The sequence below is a fragment of the Panthera pardus genome, unplaced genomic scaffold (genome assembly GCF_024362965.1).
Source record: "Panthera pardus isolate Hobbes unplaced genomic scaffold, ASM2436296v1 HiC_scaffold_15, whole genome shotgun sequence".
NCBI classification, from domain to species: Eukaryota; Metazoa; Chordata; class Mammalia; order Carnivora; family Felidae; genus Panthera; species Panthera pardus.
In genome coordinates, this window is record NW_026526710.1 from 27,054,308 (window position 1) to 27,068,974 (window position 14,667).

Sequence of the window (14,667 nt, forward strand, 5' to 3'; positions counted from 1 at the left end):
GTTGACTGAGGCATAATTTATCTACCATAAAATTCACCTGTATTATGAATACAATTCAGTGGGCTTTAGCATATGTAATACAAAATTTAAGACAAATTATTTCAACAGGAAATAAATAAGTTTATTCTTAAGAAATTGGGGCACCTGGCTGGCTTGGTCAGTGTAATGGCAGCTCTTGATCTCAGAGTCATGAGTTCAAGCCCCACTTTGGATGTAGAGATTACTTAAAAATAAAAAATCTTTTTAAAAAATGAAATTATATTTATTGAGCCTTTACTACATGCAAAACACTGTTTACTATGTGCGAGAACCTTTTTTTGGTAGGGTCATTTAACCTTTCTAACAATCTAATAAGATAACCATTCTTCCCATTTTATAGATTAAGTAACTGAAGCACAGAGAGGTTAAGTAACTTTCCCAGAATCACACTGCTAGCAAGTGGCAGAGCTGAGATTCAAACTCAGACATTCTGGCTCCTGAGGCTTCTCTTTAACTGCTATGTTATACTGCCTGCAATGGGCAGTATAGTGATACAGTGTGATGATAGTTCCTAAAGGAGATTTTTCACAAAATATTTCACCTTTGGCAGAGATTTTGGCCAGATTTTCGTCCTGAAATAAATTACGTAAGAATGCATTTATTCTTTAAAAATTTTGTACCCTAAAATCATATTTAAGCCAAAATCCTATACTAAGTTTATTTAAAATGTTTGTATCTTTATCATGTTTTCATTTTTAACGTGTTCTTTAAAAAGTTATTTTTTTCTTTTATTGTTACTCCATTTCAAGTCTTAGTGATATATATAATTGAAACTAAGACTCATGGTTTTACTGTATTTCAGATTTTTATTCTCTGCCTTCAAGTCTGAAATATGCCATTACAGGTCTTCTTGAATCCTCCCCCCCCCTTTTTTGTCCTCTCTGTGTATTCCTAACAGCTGAATTATTTTCTTTTTATTGTTTGTTTTCTTTTTTCAGCAATGCGGCCACTTAGCATGTCTTACAGTTTTGACTTGTCAGGTAAAAAACAAAACAAAACAAAACAAAACAAAACACTTTCACACCTGACGTGGGTTTTGTGGTTTCTGTGAAATACATTTCATTCATCTGCTTGTCCATACATGTCAAAGAAGAAAATTGAAAGGCTTCTTCTAAGCTGTGGTCAGTAAGATAAAAAAATTCTGCTTATTTGAAAACAACATACTTAAAAAAATTAAAACTATAATAATAAATCTGTTGCCTACCAAGGGATTATAGAAGAACCATTACACAATCCTTGTGGTTATGAAATCTGGCTGACCATCCTTAGGGTTATTGTCTTTCACCCATACTCTTCTGAAGCAATGATGTCAAAATCTAAAACAGAACTTTGCCTTAAGAGAATAGAAAAGATTTTCAAGAAATGAAGTTTTGACACTAACTACTCTCTAAAGCACATTCAGTTATGTAAGTAATTAGACTCAAAGCTGTCAGCTATTTCAGAAGACCACTGATAGGCAAGAACTGTCCTTTGTGTCCCTGTGCTCCCTGTGGATAGAGCCTAATCATGAATCACTCTGAGTGCCGATTGAGAGCATAAAAATGCAGATGTGTTTAATGGCTTTGGTTGTAAAATACAGTTGACCCTGAACAACATGAGTTTGAACCGCTCAGGTCCACTTGTGGGAAGATTTTTTTATGCAAGAGGTGACAGCAGAAGATACAGGGATTTATTTACGGGTGCCTCCCACCCCTACACCCCCTCCCCCCCTGCTTCATATGACCAAATGGACTGAGACAATGAGCAGAGCTGCAGGGTGGTCAGGGTCTGCACCCAGAGCTGGGGGTCAGGATGCCGAGTTGAAGCAAGGAAATGTACCCAGAGGGCGGGATGGTGCTCCTCCACCTACCCATCACCCCTGGCCCCTGGGGCTCAGGCTATGCTGGCCGGCCGCTGCAAAGCCTGGGGCCACCCCCTCCCTTCCCACTCATGACTGGCCACAGCTGCCAATGGCCGTCAGTTGGTGGGGCACTTATAGGCAGATGGGACAGCTCTACTGTACCCCCAGGCCACTGTGGCTGCCCACCCGCCAGGCGGCTGCCTCTGCTAAGGCTGCGGAATATGTCTTCATGGGACCAGGCTCACTGCCACCTCCAGCCTGGCTTGACCTGCCTATACACAGATTTTCTTCAGCAAATATGCATATAGTACCGTAAATGCATTTTCTCATCCTTATGATTTTCTTAATATTTTCTTTTCTCTAAAAAAATTAGTTTCTTTTCTCTAGCTTTAAGAATACTCTGTGTGTGTGTGTGTGTGTGTGTGTGTGTGTGTGTGTGTGTTACATATAACATATAAAATATGTTAATTGACTGTTTATATTATCAGTAAAGTTTCCAGTCAACAGTACACTTAATTAGCAGTTAAGTTTTGGTGCAGGGGGATCAAAAGTTATTTGCAGATTTTCAACTGGGGTGGAGCTCTGCACCCCTAATCCCTGCCTTGTTCAAGAGTCAACTGTATAATTAATGTATTCTGGGTTTGTAGTACAAGTTTAGTTCCCTGCTGTTAAATAGACGGGGATTAAGAGTGAAACAAGTAACCATTAATGACTAAATTTGATGCCTTAAAACCAGCCCCTTTTTAAGTTGGGTTTTTAAAAATATACGTGAGTGACTATTCAAAGCCAACTTAATCCCAATAAAATATTTTGCAAGTTAGAATTTTTCATTTTGGATGCTGCTGTTTTGAGTATAAAATGAGATAGTGGCATTAATGTTTTCTTCCAGAGTTTTCTTAGATTTGCTCTAGAATTGTTGGCATACCTTATATACAAATTCATATTTAAAGAGCCAGAGAGTTCTAGTATCATATTCTGCTTATTAATATTTATGGAGTATCTTCCAACTGCTAAGCTAGTTCCCAGCTGTTTTTTAAATTTCTAATTATATTTGTAGGTCTCAGGCATCACTATAGTTTATGCTTTTAAAAAAACTCAGATAAATATTTTATAATCTTCATTTACTACTTTTGACTGACCACTGAAGAGCTTTTTCTATTTTCTTTATTCATTTGAAAATTTTTATTTTATCAACCATTTGCAGAATGCAGAGTAAATGTTGTAAAAGAGAAAAAGAAAAACCTTGTAAAAATTTTGATCTGGAAAATAAACTCAGAAATGTTTTGGTACATAACTTGTTATTGATAATCTCCAAAAGTTAGCAGTATATATTATAGAGACTATGTCTCTTTTTCTGGAGATGTTTCTATCAGTTGGACTCTGAGGGAATGGCTGGCTACCTAAACATATTTACTATTAGCTAACATAAATTAGGCTGATCTGGAAAGTATGCATGCCCACACACATATAATATATATTGTTATAGGTAATATGGTGGCTTCTGATTTGGGAAGAAAGCTCTTAACCTCTATAATGTAAAAGAGTAGCAAAAAATTTTATTTGCTTTTAACTGCTTATCATTTTGCCGCTTTAGTGTGCTTCATGATTTCTACATGCTTCATTCTCGATTTCTTACGCTAGCTGCTTTTATGTTTGCATTGTTGCATTTTGACTAATCAATTAAGATGTCCCTAGTTAACAAATGGAAAAAGATCGATCCATTCTCTTAACCTAAATGCAAAGATTGGACTATAATTCTTCTCTAAGTTGGAAAATTAACACACTAAGGAGTAAATATTTAAGTATGTAGTATAGATAATGCCCCTGAACTTAAGTATAAAATAAGACATAATGAAGTATGTTCTGCTTATGTATGTCTTAGAAATATTAATACTTAGTGGAAAATCATAACAATCCATTCAACATTAATTAAGGTAAGTGTAATTTATTTTTGCAATGCAAACATGTATAATCTGTATCACAGTCCTATTTCCTCCCACTAAATAAGTCAGCAGTTGGGTGTATCTGACACACATGAATTTATTACATAAAGTATTTAATATCGTGGTTATGCATTTTAGATTCTAAACATGAGGTATGTGACTTCTAAAGCCATAATCAAACTACTTACAAGTTTCTCTTAAAAATATGTTCAACTGGGTCTTTTACAAATATGTAGTAGTATAAGATAAAATCACACACAGTATTTGTCTTCTATGTGGAGATCATCTTGAAACTTGTTACATATTTTTTTTATCAATCCCATTTATCTCAAAGCTTTGAATTCAATACAGGTGTTTATTTCAGTAGGTTAGTGAATGAGCTCAAACATAGTTATCAATCTCATGGTAGTGTTTAGGCAAGTAGAGAACTATTGAGGTAATTTCTCAAGTGTCCTGCATTGAGAATGAAATGAACTCATGGCAGCCACTGTCACTTAGCAGTATTCCCTAAACTTCAGATCAGATGCCACCCTCACTATTTTTGCCAGGCTTTAAGTACCACCAGTATTATTTAAATTGCTTTAATCTATCATCAATGACTTATTAAAAATTCTTAAGCAAAAACACCCATAAAGCCACGTATTCGATTTATTTTTCCTGAAGCATTAACATAAATACATAACCATTAAAACTTTCAGTGTTCCTCCATGCACTACTAGTGGTCTCACCCTTGGGGAAGCTCCTACTTGAAGGACTGGAAATGTGAGACCCACCTCGGAAAGCTGAATATTTCTCTTCTCACGGTACCTGCAGTGGGGGCGCCTCAGTTGGAATCTGAGCAGCTAGGAGGGGACAAAGATGTGTGCGTTTTAACTCTATACTTTCTATTGAAAGCCTCACTACTATAACAACTTGAGAAATTCTATAGGTAGTGTATAAAATAAGATACACTATAGAATAAGATCTTTTAAAATATGTTCAAGACCATATTTGAACACTACCTTTTTTCTTAAAGAATAGGATTTATCAGTTAGCCTGATCATTTCCTCTTTTGCTTTCTGGAAAACTTTTAAAATTTTTTTTTTTTTAACGTTTATTTATTTATTTTTGAGACAGAGACAGAGCATGAATGGGGGAGGGTCAGAGAGAGGGAGACACAGAATCTGAAACAGGCTCCGGGCTCTGAGCTGTCAGCACAGGGGCCCGATGCGGGGCTCGAACTCACGGACCGCGAGATCGTGACCTGAGCCGAAGTCGGCGCTCAACCGACTGAGCCACCCAGGCGCCCCTGGAAAACTTTTAATTATACTCTTAAGTGTGGCAGCCTACTGCTCTCTACAACTCCATAGGAAAGATTTATTTAAAGATTTCAACCTTTAAATGTGTATAAAAACTTGCTGCTTTTGCCCTTTTGTCCCCTTCACTGCAGCTCCTTACCTCGTTATGTTTTTGCTCCAGCTGCCTAACATCTGGAAAGATAACACGAAGATGAACACATGTGTTGTCAAGTTTTCCATTAAGAATTTAATGTAAAATAAACAATTGACAGATCTGTCTTCCTTTTCTTCCTTTCCTCCCTCCTTCCTTGCTTACTCATACCCTTTCTTCTCATTCACAAGGACATGTGCTCTGACCTTCTTCATCTCTAAAAGTAAGCAGAAATTGTAAATATTAAACTAGATACATATTATTGATAATAATTTATGACTTGTAAATACTGTCAAGGAAGGCTGTACTAGAACACACTTATTCACTGAATGTTTCCTGGAAATCCACCACTTATACTTAAAGCATATAAATGTTGTATGTTGGGAGGGAAACTACTATATTTTATAATAACTGCAGTTGCAGTGCTTTCCCTCTTAAAGGAGCTTTAATCATTCGTGTCTTCTTCACTTTCATGCTTAGTGTACCCTTACCTTCAACCACAGGAGTTTCACAGACTGTCCATGTGCAGAGATCAGTTTCATGTTGTTTGTCTGTAAAATAGATGTGCAGTGACTGCTTTTTTTCCTTTTTAAATGCTTTAATTTAATAGTTATTAAACTCAGTCTGTGTTTAACACTTCATTTGAAATACTAAAGAAAATTAGTTCCACTTGCATTAGTCCCACAGGATACCAGGAGAAAAAGGCAGCCTTGAGAATTAATAATACTAACAAGGAATCAACTGTGCGACTGGTCAGAAGGTCAGAGCACATGTCCTTGTGACTGAGAAGAAAAGGTATGAGTAAGCAAGGAAGGAGGGAGGAAAGGAAGAAAAGGAAGACAGATCTGTCCATCAATTGTTTATTTTACATTAAATTCTTAATGGAAAACTTGACAACACAATAGCTGTGTGACTGGCTAAGTCACTCTGAGCCTTAACTTTCCTGCTAATGGAGATAAAAATCAGTGTTAATAATTCCCAACATTTACTGTGTGTTACCATTATTACAAACAGTAGTATTTTATATGCAATTGTTAATCTTCAAAATGAGCTCATGTCTGTTGTTAGTTAGGCCCATTTTACAGATGATGAAACAAGAGGTTAAGTAACTTGCTCACAGACAACTAGCAGCAGAATTAGACTTTGAACCTAAATCATCTGCATCTTACTATATTATATACTCTGTACTCTGTATTCTGTATTTTATACTCTGTACTCTATATTCTGTACTCTGTATACTGTATAACCTGTCCTCTATACTATGCACTCAGTACTCTTATTCTGTACTTGTACTCTATGCTTTGTACTCTCTAGGCTGTACTCGGTAATATATATTCTGTACTCTGCTCTATACTATATACTTAACTATATATACTATATTCTCTGTATATATTCTATAGTCTCTCTGTTCCGTAGTGTGTACTCTGTGCTCTATACTCTATATGCTCTGTGCTCTATACTATATGCTCTATATACTCTATGCTCTTTACTCTCTATACTATATATATTCTGCTATATATACTCTATACTATATACTCTATATACTCTATGCCCTGTATTCTATACTATATATTTCTGTGCCCTGTACTCTATACTGTATACTCTATATACTCCGTGCCCTATACTCTACACTATATTCTCTCTATATTCTGTGCCCTCTACTCCATACTGTATATTCTATGTGCTCTATGCTCTGTACTCTTTATATTCTGTAGTCTGTACTCTGTATTCTATATAATATATACTCTGTACTCTATGTACTCTCTGTACTACTCTAGACTCTTCTCTGTACTACATACTATACTTGCTGTACTCTCCTCTGTACTAAATACTCTATATACTGTGGCCTTTAATATTTTATTGTCACATGTGGCATCCACACTTGGTACTTACATTAGATGATTTTTGACTTGGACATAAAAGCCAAGCCATTTATTTATATTATGTTTTCAATCCAAAGAACATGTATACTTTTGTACTATATAAGAAACTGTAACTTGTACTGATTGCACTTGCCTGCCATGGTTTGGATAGATTTTTTGCATGGCTTTTTTTCTTTTCTAATGGATGCTGTCCTATGATGCTTCTAAGCCTGTTCATGGGTATGTATCAGATGTCTTCTTTGCCTGTAAGCTTCCATCCTTAGGTATTTCTAATGTTTGTTTTTCTCTGTATACTTCCATACATAGCTATGCACTATGAAAAATTGAGTGAATGATATGTATATTCAAAATAAAGCCTATTTCACTTATAAAAAATGTACTCTAAACCCTGTACTGTATACTATATACTCTATGCTCTGTAGTCTCTATACTCTGTAGTCTATACTGTGTACTGCATACTCTATATACACCCTGCTCTGTACTCTCTATACTACTCTGTGCTCCATAGTCTGTACTTTATACTATATACCCCATGCTCTGTACTCTGTACTATATATTCTATGCTCTGTACTCTGTATACTGTATACTCTGTGCTGCCACATGTCTTTAATCTGTTGTATCATCTTCCCACCCAGATTCGAGCTCTAAATAATCTAAATCATAAATCAGCTTTATCAGAAGGAATGTATCCTAGATTCTTTGTGATCATGTTTATATGAATACAGATTATTCGCTATTTTGATTTTTAAATTAAACCATTTTCAAATATTTGAGCCATATGGCTGCTTTGGCTTTGTGTATGCCACCACTGTGGTCCATCTATCACTAGCTTTTCGGAGACTATGAAGTAAAACTAACATCTCTTGATACAGAAGTTACAGTCAGTTATCTATAGGATTCCTTCTGGCTCTAAATTCTAATGTATAAATGTGAATATAATTATTCATTTAAAGGTTTTCTTTAATTGAATCTGACAGATAATATCTAACAAAAATGTTTTATATACGCAGGCATTATTGTATCAAGCCTCTGTGTTGTATTTGTGTGACATGGAAATGCCATGTCACCTAATGTGTGCTACCAAGTGCAGGCAGGTACTTAGAAAAGTGCATTCAGCCTACTAATTACCTTTCTCAGCTTGAGAAAAGAAAGGTAAGCTTTTGCCTTTCTTTCAGCAGATGTAACTACTCCTGAATCTCCAAAGAACGTTGTGGAATCATCAATGGTAAATGGAGGTTTAACATCACAAACAAAAGAAAATGTGTTGCGTGCTGCACAGCAGGTGCCTGTGCAGCGGAAGAAGCTCCTCAAAGCCCCAACTCTGGCTGAACTGGACAGCTCAGACTCTGAGGTGAGTCCCATTAGGTCCTGGCTCTCAAATCTTGATTCCATGTTCAGAATGCCAGCCCTCTCTGACCTAGTTTACTAATCACGTTGCCTTAGTTGTTGCTTGATCTCTTCCTATTTTTCGGTCAATAAAGTTGGGACTGAAATTCATTTGTTTGGCAGGAAGTGAAACAGTAGATTACTTACTGTTTTTCGGTAAAGACCAGTATAGTGGCCATAGTTTATAGAATAAGTTCTGAAATATTCACATGGTCTTAGATTATAGTGCTATTAAAATAAGAAGAAAAAAAGATGCAAACATAGTATCTTCATTACGTTTCCCTTCATTCTGGGAAGGAAAAAAGAAAAATATATTTCCATGGATTCTTCTCTTTCTTTCTCTCTCTCTCTCTCTAACACACACACACACACCTACCCATAGTGAAGCTCGTTCTTTCTGTAATAATACCAATAGACAGGTCTGCAAAAGAAAACTCTGCTAAGGTTATCCAGATTTCATCTTTCTCCTGATGCCCTTTGGAGGAAGATCTCATGTCCTCCTGTTTTCCAGAAAAAAATCAGGATGCTGGTGCTTCCCAATTCTCTCTCAAGCCTTTGTCTGCAGCATCAATGTTGTGTATCTCCACTGTATAAAATGAAATTACATGCTTGCCTCCCTCTTCCCTCAGGCCCTGCCAGACAAACAACACACACACACAGCCAGCTTCTCATCTTCTGTTTGCTGTTGTGGTTGCTGGCTCCATCCACTCCATGTTCATCCAATTTAGAATTAAGGAATTATTCTTTAATTGCCCAGACCTGTCTCTGAGACAGTTCTGGCAGCCTTCAGTGACAGTGCCACCCTTGGAGCAAAGCAGCAGTAAAGGAGCAGCAGGAATTCTAGAAGTGACGTTGTTCCAACCAGCACATATGATTAAGAGCCTACTGGTCAGGATGTAGAACTAGAAAAGGCCTAGTTTAGTGAGTGGCTAGTAACTGCATCGGACAATACAAGCAAGCAAGTTTTAGAAAGCACGCCTGGCAATAGAAAAGACTGGTGTTTCAAAGAATAGAGACCATCAGGATCCCCCAGCCAGGTACAAAGTGCTTAGTTGGGGGAATGGGCACCACAGGGCAAGCTGAGCAGGATTCTACACCCACATCCTCTTGCTCAGATCCGACCTCCAAGTCCCCTGGCCTCTTTTGGGCATCTTTGTGATTCCTCTGGGCTGGGAACTAATCTTAATGAAGATTAGTTTTTAAATAGTGAGAGATTGGGTCCAGCTGCCTGTGGTCAGCAAGCAGGGGCAGAGGACCATCAACAGCTTTTGAGAAAAAATCCTAAAAGGACTTGAAGCATGCCATTGCCCCCACCACTTCTCTCTCTCCTGCTGACTGACTTACAGTCACCTGACTGCCCCAGAACAGGTTCTTGGTTCTTCCCAGTAGAAGCAAGTGAAATCAGTAAAGAGTGGTATAGAAGGGGTGGACATGCTCAGTTCTGTAAAACTGGACTCTAAAAATGTTTCTGGGGGGCTCCAGGGTGGCTCAGTTGGTTGAGCATCTGACTTCAGTTCAGGTCATGATCTCACAGTTCGTGATTTCGAGCCCCGCATTGGGCTCTGTGCTGACAGCTCAGAGCCTGGAGCCTGCTTCAGATTCTGTGTCTCCCTCTTTGCCCCTTCCCCACTCATGCTCTGTCTCAAAAATGAATAAGTGTTAAGAAAAAAAATGCTTCTGGGGATGGTGGGCTAACATATGTGAGGCTTGCGGATGGTTTCTGCTATTTAAATTAGGTAGCACCCACTTCATAATTTTCTGGGAGTACTGTGTATATGGCCCCTTTTTTCTTTTCCTAAGAGATACTCTTGGCATTTATTTCCTTTTGACCCTCCATAAGCAGAAGGAGGTCGTTCTAGTTGCTTGCTAGCTTTTCTGGAGATTTGTGTGACCTTTACACCATGTCTGGGGTTGAAACTTTGGTTACACTGCTTGATTTGTTCTTCATGGTATGTACCAAGAGTGTGGAAATCACTGTTCAAACCTTCTTTGTTTGAACTGTGTGGTTTATACAGCCTTTTTTTCATCTCATGTTCTTTGACCAGATCCTTTGTATTGTAGCTTGTTTGAAACCACAGCTTTCAACATTAGGTTTTAGGTGAGGCCATTTTTTATGAATGGCTAATTCTTAAAATCACCTTAACTAAGTAGGTCAGAGAGAATTTTCACTACTTGTCGCACATAATCATAGGTTAATATTTTAACCTAATTTTCTTTCTTCTACCATTTAAAACTATTTAGCAGTTTTCTATAGATATTATGGAAATAAGTTGTCTTTTAGTTCATGTATATCCTGTCACATAGTAGATAATAAGTTTTTCATGAATAAATATTGTACTTAATCTTGGTATTATTATTAAAAATAAATTAAGGATGTCTCTTCTCACAGGTTATAGGAATTTAAATTTTGTTTTGCACAATGTAGATATTTTTCTAGATTCATATGAAATATTTATTTTCATCTTTATTCAACAAATATTAATATTTATTCATTACTTAGTAACAGTGGGTTTGTTACAACAACGAATGAGACACATAGCTTCTACCTGCATGCAGATCCCAATCTATTACTTTTATAAATGTATTAAATATTTCCCTAATAATAATGTTAACCACTATTTACTGTGTGCCTGGTAATGTGTTAAGCATTTTGAGTTTTGAGTGCATTATCTTATCTGATCCAATAACACAGTGTAAAGATGGTTAAATACCAGGTGTTAAAACCTAGATGAGAAACTAGCTTCGTGTCCCATCACACTAATGAGGGATACAAACCCAGACCTGTCTTATGTTAGATCCCTTCTAGTTTGTCTTCTGCTTGCCTTGAACCTTTGGCATTTTAATTTGGTGCCTCACATTAAAATAAATCTCTAATAGTAAAATGTGATTAGCATGAGAGCACTAATGTCTAAGAATCTCTCTGTTTCTCTGCCCCCACCTTTCTCAGGAGGAAACTCTGCACAGATCAGCCAGTAGCAGCAGTGTGTCTCCCTCTTTCCTTGAAGATCCCTCAGTAGAGGCTGTGTCCACGAGGAAGCGTGAGTATTTGTGATGAAAAGAGCTAGTGTCAGATACCTTCAAAACACACTGTACCTAGAATAGGGAATCCCAGAGTGCCTTGTGATCATTTAAGATAGAAAGAATTAACCCTGTAATTTCACTAGTCAGGAGCAGAAATATTGTTATAGTCCTAGAGTGACTTGTTAAGATAGGGCTTAACTGATTACTGGGCCTCAGGTTCTTATAACAGATCAGTCACCTTTGGGTTGTAAGGAGTAAGTCGTGTGTGTGTGTGTGTGTGTGTGTGTGTTTTAGATTAATTACCTCCTTGTCTGAATTTAAGCTCAGAGCCCTAAGTAATCACACTTGTTATCATTCCCACCCCCACACACATACACACATATCTATACCCCCTTACATATATAGATAGTAAAAATGCCTTTGTAGCTCTTCATAGGTTCTGAACACAGAATCTGAAGTTAAGTGATTTCTAAATGTTTTTAATAATATTTTTCATGTACAAGATCATTATGATTAAAAATTACACATTTAGGGAGAGGATTCTGGGAAGATGTTGGAACAAGAAGCACCAAGAATCTGTCTCCCACCTAGACAACAATTGCACTGGCAGAATCTGTCTGATGTAACTACTTTGGAACTCTGAAGTCTGTTGAAGGCTTGCAACTTCCAGGGGAAGATTTAGATGAAAACTTGTGGTAATTTCAGTCACTTTCAGCTCTTAGTACAGTAGCAGCTACTCATGCCCCACCCCCAGCCACAAGGCAGTTTAGTGTTCCTGAAGCAGCTTACACACAGTTTACAGGAACTAGGGTGGGCAAAAAGGACCCTGTCCTCCAAATATTGGGAATCTTTCCTTTGATTGCTGATTGTTCCATCTGATTCCAAAGGTGTAGACAAAGAGGCCTGTAGTCATTGTTGTTCCTTGTTGCCCACTCCCTGCATGCTAAAGTGTCTTCCAGGGAATTTAAAGGGCTGGCTCCTTCCCCCCACCCCCTTCATTTTTAGCTTTTTCCCTTTCTGGAGCCAGACATTAAAGACTAAGATATTCAGAAACAACTACATATATAGGAAAAATTATAAAGTTACTATGCATGCCCAGAGAATGGCTTATGAAAGACCTGAGATCTTAAGTTTATATCTCAGGCTGATCCTCAGCACAGAGAGAGCCTACAACAGTCAAGAAAACAGTGAACAAAAACAATAACAAAAAACAGCAGCACCTGGGAAAGGGGCAGAATATGATTTCCAGAGTTACCACATTATTAGATTCAAATGTCCAGTGTTTAACAAAACAAAATCACAAGGCATACAAAAAAACATGAAGGTATGGCCCATCAGAGTAAAGAAACAGTCAACGGAAACTGCCCCAGAAAAAGAGGGTGATATGCCCATCAAAGACTTTAAAATAAACTGTTTTAAAATGCTCAAAGAACTAAAAGAAGATATGGAGAAAGTCAGGAACACAATGTGTGAACAATATGGAAAGATAATAAAGAGCCAGAAAACCTGGGGCGCCTGGGTGGCGCAGTCGGTTAAGCGTCCGACTTCAGCCAGGTCACGATCTCACGGTCCGTGAGTTCGAGCCCCGCGTCAGGCTCTGGGCTGATGGCTCGGAGCCTGGAGCCTGTTTCCGATTCTGTGTCTCCCTCTCTCTCTGACCCTCCCCCGTTCATGCTCTGTCTCTCTCTGTCCCAAAAATAAATAAAAAAAACGTTGAAAAAAAAAAAAAAAAATTAAAAAAAAAAAAAAGAGCCAGAAAACCTAAAATGAAACCAAAAAAATTCTGGAGATGAAAATTCCATTAACTGAAAAGAAAAATTCACTAGAAGATTAAAGGACAGATTTGAGCAAGCAGAAAAAATAATCTACAAATTCAGGCCAGGGCAATAGAAAACATCATGCCTGAGGAATAGAAAGACAAAAGACCAAAGACAAGCAAACAGAGATGGAGAGATCTGTCGGACACCATCAACCAGACCAACAAATGGATGGTGGGAGTCCCCGAAGGAGAGGAGAGAGAGGGACAGAAAAAATAATTGCAGAAATAATTTCTGAGACTTCCCAAATTTGATGAAAGACATGAATATAAACATCCAAGAAGCTCCACTAAAATGAACTCAAAGAGACCCACAGCAGGACACATTATAACCCAGCTTTCATAAGCCAAAGACAGAGCAACAAGAGAGAAGTGAGTCACTAGAGACAAGGGATCCTCAACGAAATTTTCAGCATATTTCTCATCAGAAACTTTGGAGGTCTGAAGACAGTGGACCAATAACAGCTTTTTCACCCACTGTCACCCACTGTCTGAAAGTTTCCTTTACACCACTTCACTTTTTTTGAAAGATCAACATTAATATTTGTTTTAGCTAACTGAGAGAAATCCAAAGAGGATTTTCACTTCTACAAGATGTTTCAGTTGCTTCTTTGGTTTTTGCCATTTCAGCTTACAAAAGGTTTCATAGGAATGTTCTCCTTCCAGATAGTTGGGGAACTCTGTATATTCAGAGTGCTTAAAGAAAAAAAAAGTCAACCAACAATCTTCTATCCAGCAAAACTATAGTTCAAAGTGAGAGAGAAATAAAGATATTCCCAGATAAACAAAAGCTGAGGGAGTCCATAACCACTAGACCCTCCCTACATTAAAGGCTCAGAGGTCTTACAGGCTGAAATAGAAGGACACTAGGTAATACTTCGAAGCCATAGGAGAAATAAAGGTCTTGGTCAAATACATAGGCAATTATAAAAGCTAGTATTATTGTAACACTGGTTTATAACTGCACTTTTTGTTTTCTATGTAATTTGAGAGACTAATGCATTTAAAAAGAATTATTAGTCTCTATTTGGGGGAAGGCAGTGTATACAAATGTAATTTTGTGACATCAACAACCAAGAGGGATGGAGGACAGAGCTGTATGGGAGCAGAGTTTTGTGTGGTATAGAAATTAAGCTGCTATACATCCAAATCAGAATGTTATAATTTTAGATTGTTAAATGTAGTTTCCATGGTAACCACAAAGAAAATAGCTACAGAATATATACAAAAGAAAATGGGAAAGGAATTTAAATGTTTCGTTATAAAAAAAAACAATTTCACATGAAAAACAAGAATGAAGGAAATGAGCTG

General features: G+C 37.4%; 1 protein-coding gene across 5 annotated transcripts in view; it reads left to right on the forward strand.

The window, feature by feature from the left end:
- Positions 1 to 14,667, forward strand: part of SPIRE1 (spire type actin nucleation factor 1) — a 200,823-nt gene that overhangs the window by 157,770 nt on the left and 28,386 nt on the right. For 3 of the 5 annotated variants that reach the window (XM_019433832.2, XM_019433836.2, XM_019433839.2), the window contains exons 9-11: positions 978 to 1,019; positions 8,312 to 8,484; positions 11,467 to 11,557. In XM_019433832.2, the coding sequence (XP_019289377.1) occupies positions 978 to 1,019; positions 8,312 to 8,484; positions 11,467 to 11,557 (306 nt within the window). The remainder of the gene's footprint in view (positions 1 to 977; positions 1,020 to 8,311; positions 8,485 to 11,466; positions 11,558 to 14,667) is intronic. The other 2 variants (XM_019433833.2, XM_019433837.2) reach the window with 1 other exon arrangement.